The sequence below is a fragment of the Acyrthosiphon pisum genome, chromosome X, assembly GCF_005508785.2.
Source record: "Acyrthosiphon pisum isolate AL4f chromosome X, pea_aphid_22Mar2018_4r6ur, whole genome shotgun sequence".
Classification (NCBI taxonomy): domain Eukaryota; kingdom Metazoa; phylum Arthropoda; class Insecta; order Hemiptera; family Aphididae; genus Acyrthosiphon; species Acyrthosiphon pisum.
In genome coordinates, this window is record NC_042493.1 from 74,729,305 (window position 1) to 74,737,599 (window position 8,295).

General features: G+C 26.9%; 1 protein-coding gene across 1 annotated transcript; it reads right to left on the minus strand.

Annotated features, from left to right (window-relative positions):
* Positions 1-307: 307 nt before the first annotated feature.
* LOC100569124 lies at positions 308-6,122 on the minus strand. Its single transcript, XM_029489134.1, has 9 exons — positions 5,448-6,122; positions 2,357-2,593; positions 1,932-2,177; positions 1,755-1,862; positions 1,558-1,599; positions 1,236-1,492; positions 791-956; positions 574-676; positions 308-506 (listed from the first exon to the last, which is right to left on the minus strand). The coding sequence occupies exons 2-9, from the start codon at positions 2,556-2,558 to the stop codon at positions 446-448; spliced, it is 1,185 nt and encodes a 394-aa protein (XP_029344994.1). The 5' UTR covers positions 2,559-2,593; positions 5,448-6,122; the 3' UTR covers positions 308-445.
* Between the last annotated feature and the right edge of the window lie 2,173 nt (positions 6,123-8,295).

Consider the following 8,295-nt stretch of genomic DNA (forward strand, 5'->3'; position numbering starts at 1 on the left):
ATTATATAGGTTGACATCTATATTATATGTATAGTATTATGTAACTTTTTAATCTATATATATATAGTGCAGTAAAAATGTCATAATACAGATATTATTGGTAATGATATTAATGTTTATTATTATTCAAAAATAACAATCTTGCAACCTTGCAAATAAATATGTATATATAAATAATAATGAAATAACATTTTATAATATATTATACTATAGTGAATAACTTTAGCTATTAGAATATAATATAAGTTAATACAATATTAATTAATGTCATTATAATATATTATTAGGAATAAAAAATTAGAATTTTAATATTATAATTATTGTAGGAAAATACTGATAATCAGTCTTTTATATAAATAAAAAATAAAAACATAAATTAAGAAACTTGTTTGTAATAGGAAATAAAAATAGGAAAAATAGTATTGAATATTCAGCTGAAAATTCTTCAATTTTGGTCACCTACATCTTCATTTAATTGCAGTATTCTTCTGGCCTTTTCTTTTTTCCTGATAATAAAATATTTATATAGTTTTATTGATTAATTATAATTTATATTAAAAAATATATTCTTACGCTTCTTCTCTTTTGAACCTCTGTGGAGCTTGAACCAACCACTTGGCAACGATTTCTCCATACATTTTATTAGTTAGATCAGCCTTTGTAAAGCGAACAAGTACTGAGAACAAAAAAATTGTAATTATAGAAAATCAAGAATATATAAAAACTTTTATGTTTACATAAATAAGCATATATATATATTTCATAATTTATTTGAATACAATTAACTAACTTAAAATGGCTTTATTAAATTGTTTAAAGTCATTGCTGAATGAACTTTTTGACCCTTTTCCTTTCCAACTGTACTGACAAGCTAACTGATTAGAAATTACATATGCTAGTGCATTGGTTACTACATCTTCATAATCAGTTCCTCCCAATCTTTTGATATCATTCACCTACGTATAACGTGTTATAAAAAATTCCAATATGTTTAATATAAATATGCTATGGCTTGAAACATAAAAAGAAGAGCATAAATGTCAACCTGCTATATGAAAAGTAGCATAATACCAGTAGTGCTAGTATAGTAATTATACGTATAATTACAAATTATCATTTTTATATTCTAACCAAGCCGAATAAAAGGCATATCAATTTCTTTATAACTAAATAACAATTAAGAACTTACTACTGTTTGACAATTATGCAATATTAAAATTAAAATATGATTTTACCAATAAAGTTAAATATGCAGGTTCATTTAATTTATTTTCAGTTGCTTTTAATTGAATATCAGTTAAATATGGGAGATCTGTATCAAAAGCTGTAATATTACTACTGCCCACAAGTTCTGTCCCATTCAAACAAACATTAGAAGATGCATTCTGCTGCATTACAATATGTTCTTTAACTTCAGCAATTTCTTCACGTACTTGGATCATTTCGGAATTGATTTTTGATAGCATCTTATAAACTTCTTTAGCAGTAAATACTAGCGGGTAGTTATAGAAATTTGTTAAAAATGAAGCAGTTATATCAATATTATTTAATAATTACCTTTCTCGGATGACTTTTGTTTAATTATTTCAGTTTGATCTTCTGTAACAATTTTGAATGTAAAAATTAGGTAAAATGTACAATAGTGAATAGTTATATGTATATAATATGCAATATTTAATTAAATTTTTAAAAAAAGTACTCAGCTATAATAGCTGGTGATATGCTCTAGTATTTTAGTAATTAGTGTTATATACTTGTTGTCATCGATTTAGTAGCGAAATTCATTGTTTCAACGATTTTATCAACTGGAAACTGTGGAAACTCAGCAGAAGCTGTACTATCTTCATGAACATTATGTTGAGCTATAAAATAAAATACAAACAATATTATATATTTTTAGTTAATATATTGATAATTTCCATTTGTATTACTTTGGTCTTCAAAAGTTGATTGATTTTTTAATGAATTAATTGTAGTATTTTCTATATCATCATACTTTGGGTTGCTTGTAACACTATTATTAGAATCAGAATCGGATAAGTCATCAAATAAGATTTTTTTTGCTCTTAATTGCCTTTTAGCTCTCTTAGCTTTAGGGTCTGCATCACTAGCACTGCTTTCAACTTCTGAATACTTTTCAGCTTTTTTTAATTTATAAATTCCTTCTTGGTATGTGTCTGTGTAATAAATATAGTTACGAGGAAAAGTTTAGTGCACAATACACAGCACATATATATATAGTCTTATAATTATAGAATATATCATGTGCACTAACTAATTATTGTTAAGAATATATGCAAATTTAGTTCATATACCTATATACCATATTATTTATATATAAATGTTATTATCATACTTGTTTTGCACAAAACTTTTTTGACAGAATATATTCCCCAAGATGGATCATTTGGCCTCGGCATAACTTGGCTTGATACCATTTTTGAATAAATCATTTTGTTCTCAATTAATGGCCAATGACATTTTCTGTGGTCCGCAGTTAGCCAAATTGTAGGGACTAGATTGACTCCATCAGTAAACTCAACAACACTGTACTCCATAATTATATTGTTTATTGTACTGTTATAGGTAATACCTATTATAATATAATTATTAAACACAATTAAAATAGTATAGGTATTAAATATTTACAATTGTTTAAGATATTCCTTTTGGATATGGTATATAATGTATTTACAGTTTAATTAATTTTCATATTAGATATGTATAGTTGTACACACAATATTATATATAGTAGCATGAATAGCACAAGATTTAAATTATACATATTATAACTAATAACTATATATATATATATATATGTTTATAGTTATAATATGTATAAGTTAAAACTTGTAAAAAAGTTAAAAATTAAAAATTTTATTTATTAATAGAATGAATAATAGGAAAATGCAAATATTTATTTTTATAAGGCATTAACCAAGACTTGCATTCTATATCGTTAATATTAAATGAAAATAACCCACAAGACCAGTCAGAAGTATTCTGTACTTTACTACAATAAATGCCTAATTTATCAGATTTGCAGGGAGAAGTATACAAGTCATAGTTAACATTTGTTAAATTTTTGCCAATAAAACTAGTTTCATTATTAAACAATATTATATTTTTAATTTGAACAATCTTCTTGTTTTTCAATATACAAAAACAATTTTTAAACTGATCCCGCAAAGAGAAATACAATCTGTCATTTGAAAAAGTTTTATACTGTTTAATATTCAAGTCAACAAAATCAAAGGTTACTGGTCCATCACTATACTCATTTTTATGAATTATTTTTGACTGACATTCCTGTTCATAATTAATTAAAGAATTTTCTCTTTCAATGTAACGTTTAGTTAGTTGCTGCAAAGGATGTTGTGATTTTTGTAATAGTTTCTTGACAAACATCATATTATTTTCAAACTTAAATGCTGAAAATACATCTAAAGCACCATATTTTTTAACATCATTAGACAAATGAAGTAAATTATGGACATTATGAGAAACTAAGTATTCTCCATATAGATTTTGAAACTTGAAAACAAACATCTGTAATAATTTATGAGAATATGTAATAAAATGTTCTGATTTTATTAGTTCAGGATTTACTAAAATAGATATGGCTACATGTAAAATTATAAAATGATCATAATAATCAGATTTTAAAACTGACTTTAAAACAACAGGCCCTGTATATAAAAGAAACTGTCGAAATTCAGTAGCTTTCCAGTTTTAAAACTCAGAGAGAGCCCTTGGTTTTCGGGCAAAGTCTTTTGGAGTATACTGTTGCATTTCAATTAATTTGTCAGAAATTACCTTGATATCTGATGGTTTTAATTTTAAAAACCGAGGACCTTTAACCCAAAGATAAATAAGTTTCTTCATTACACCAAGACATACCACATGACAATAATCTAGAGGAACGCATGATACTGACCCAAAACTAGGCACAGATGTAGTAAAAATAGAAATTCCATGTTGATATTTATTCTTGTACAAAAATTTAGAAAAATCTTCATCAGATCTCAAATTAAATTCTGAGTATTCTTCATCAGATGGAAAACACAATCTATTATTAATGTATTTGCCATGTATAGTACATTTAGAACAACTACCATATGCTGTATGTCCACTTGTACATAATACAAACGATTTAGCTGGCGCATCACAAATCAACGCAGACAAAACCACTGTTATAATTTCACCTTCTTCAGTTAAAAATCCATTGTTTATTAAAGGAACTAATTCTGAAATAAACTCTTCTAAATATTCATTAGGACACTTAGGTTTTCCGTAACCATGAAAAACACCTACTATGAAAACTTTTTGCTTTAAACGCAATTCAGATATCATAATGGGCCAAAAACAACTTTGGTTAGACCGAGAAATAGGTAGTCCATCAATATTAAGTGTTAAATTAATTACTTTAAAACTTCCAATTTCTAATTTCAGAGCTAAAATAATTGAATGTACTGCTTTTGTAAGGCCAAAATGACAGTACTTTCCTCCTTCTATTGACTTTATTCTAACACTACGAGGAGTACTAAGTAAAGTCCTAGCGTCACTTGGTAACTCAAACTTTGTAAATTTTTTCCATATTTTTAACATTGAAGAAAGTGATGCAAGTGTTGTATTGTGATTAAAATGCCACTCACGCAACTGTTCTTCTAACAAACTACAATTCATGTCTAAATTACTACGATCATATGCAGTATTATCATCCTTGTTATTTTCAATTAAACTATCAACATTATTAATTTCAACAAGATTAATATTACTGCTTTTGTAAGAATCACATGAACTGATGGGGCTGGAACAGTATGAAGAGCTATTCCTAGAGCTAGAATGATATTCATTTTCATCATGCTGTAGCGCACTATTATTATCACTATTACTTAAAGAAAATATTGGTAAATGTTGTCCATTGATATCATTATTAATTTTAGGTTCTACATTAGAAGATGTAGATGCACATACAATTGTAGATTGAATTTCTGGTGCTCGAATATCATTTTCACTAGAAGTATCAGAATAATGTTCGTCATCAAATCTCCTACAAAACTCATTGTTGATTCGCCTAATGTGTCTTTTAGAACAGTTTTTCAACTTTTTACGTTTATTATCAGCCATGATAAGGAGAGTAAAACCTAATAAATAACGTTTAGAAAAGAAAGTAAGAAATAGGAACTGCAATACCTAGCTATAATATTTGCATTATTAATAGGTATATAATATATAGGTTTAGGGTATGTGTATAATATGAGTACCTACCTATATCTACCCCAAGGGATATAAATTACTAGGTACTTGTATAGTTACAAACTAAAATAATAGTTCACTTATTAAAATAAGGTATACCTACTACCTATAGTAAATATATTTCTACTATACCTATAATAATATTATGATATATTGTTAACAATAGCTTATATAAATAATATACTTACGTCCTAATAATTACCAAGAATGATAATGTATATATTTTATAAATTAACACAGCAGCTGGAGAAAATCGATGGTTATAACTCACTCAGATGATGAACATGTCAGCACTACGTACTCATCGGACGTCGGTCACGTACCTATATTATAATCACGTACCTATTATTATATTAACGTAAGAAAACAAGAGCGGTAAAGATGGACGACTGCAGTACGCACTGGACGAGTCGGCAATACGTGATAAACAAGTTATAGCAGTACGATCACTACAACAATATACGTGAATATGCGATGAATACTAATTCATATATAACACGTCGGCACTAAGCGGACATCGTTCACGCGCGTATAATATAATATACAATCATAATATGCGTTATTATAACGGGAAAAAACGGACTGTATACTATAGCGGTAGCTGCAGTACAGTGAACGAGTTGACAACGTATTATAACCAAATAACAATAGTACGTGAAATGTTATATACGATTAATAAATAAATTAATGTAATATATAAATTAACACGTCGGAAGTTATTTAAGTCGGCAACAACACAAACAATAATTATATTATAACAACTGACGAGATTAATTCAGATGAAAAAATATAAATTGAGAATATGAGAAACACATGCATCGGTATAACCACAAACGGCACAAACACGAAACAAGTATAATATAATATCCATAGATAAAGAATTAATATGATAACATCCTCGGGCCACTGCAGCTGAGAGAGCGCTACTGGGCGGCGCGCGGCGACCAAAATTCGTCCGATCTCGCGCATTCCCACCACTAAACCTGCCCGTACGCTGGCCGTCGTCGACTAGGTGGTAGAGTGGGAGAAATATAATATAACATATTATTATTATAGATATCTGTTATGCTTTTGTTTTATAAACAATATTATATAACAAAGATGACATATCTGTCTTGCTTTTGTTACATCAACAATGTTATATAACAAAGATGAAATATCTGTCATGTTTTTGCTATATCAACAATGTTATATAACAAATATAACATATTAGTTGCACTACCAATACATTATATTTGTTATGGTTATGAATATGGAATGTAGTTATGTAACAGATACATAAAAATACATAAATGAAACCTTGTGTGCTGTTAATATGGTTCATTAATATTTTGATAATATTGTTCTGTGATAATATAAAGATGTTGATAACAGAAGATATGTTGATAAGGTTTCATTAATTTTATTTTATTGGACCAAAATCGGGCCTATAAATTTATGGACCAATAGTGACTAATGGTCGATAACTTATTGGTTCAATAACTTTGTGCAACGTATTTTAATTTTTATCGATTCCATAACTCAATTTATTGGACCAATAACTATTTATTGAACCAATATAGTTTTGTGCAACCAGCCCTAAATGTTATAAACTAATTTTATAATACGAAAAATACAATTTAGAATCGAATTGATGATCCAGAATTTTTCCGCTTTATTCAATAAAACGGAAAACTGCTTAAAACCGAATTTGCGGTTGGTCCGGTTGACATTCAGTCAAATTTTCAGATATCTACCGTTAATCGTTTTTTAATGACAACAAAATAAGAAAATTGCTACATGAGAAATCGAGTGAATACTATGCAATGTTGTACAAATATGAACTTCAAACGCTCAAAAAAATTGAATTTGACTTTTTTAGACAAAATGTTATCAAACATATGAATTGATAAAGTAAACATATTATGATGTAGGGACTGTACAATTGTACAAAGTACAGTCCATTGTTTAATATGCGTAACGCGGACACTTTGTACTACCTATTATACATAATGTATAAATTAAGTAAATATAGTTATATCTATAAGTAGGTACCTAAAATAATATAAAGTTTGATGTGATTTAAATATTATTTTATTTATATTATATTTAAAAGCAAATTAAAGATGTTATTAATAAGCCTATAATAATCAAAGTTTTTTTGATGTACATAAATTAGATAAACCAAATGGCATTTAAGCTTAAAAAACGAATGACTGTAGATACTTGAAAATTTCACTGAATGTTTATATTAGAATTTTCTATACACGATAAAAATTTGAAAATAACTTGACTCTTTTTGAGCTGCTTACGGACATAGTCATTTTTTAATTTTTTTTTCTATAAATATCAATAAAATTTTATTTGTTTGGTAAAAATGCGTGAAAATTTATGCAAGGCTCCTGATATATTGTTACAATAGCAATTGTAAAATATTAAAAATACATAGGCACACATTTTTTTTATAAGCATTTGAAGTTGAAATTTTGACAAAATTTATCAAATTTAAAATTGAATAATTATTTTGTAGTTAAAAATGTATAAAATGTTCAACTTTTATATCTAAGATTGAAAATTTAAAACAAGATTTCACGTAAATATATAATTCTGTTTCCAAAAAATCTCAAAAAATACATTTACACAGTTTATTTTTATAGTCATTTTAAGTACAAATTTGGAAGAAATTACATATTAAAAACCTAGGATAGGTAACTATATTTTAGTTATTTTGTTGTGATTGTATAATATTATTCGTGGGTACTTGAAACTTCTAAAGTATACTATTATATATCTATGATAGTACCACAGTTTTTTGTTGATGTATAACGCGTTATAAGTGCCTAAGATATTATGATATGAATGATATGATTAATTTGGAATTTATTATAGGTACCTATTATAGGTCAATTTTTTTTTAATACCATAGATAAGTATATATATGTTTAATACATAGACTGATATACCGCCTCCGCTCAGAATCGTTTTTCTTATACAGTGATATTATATCATTGAATTCAAATTTAATACTGTCCATTATACAGTGACCCACTTCTAACC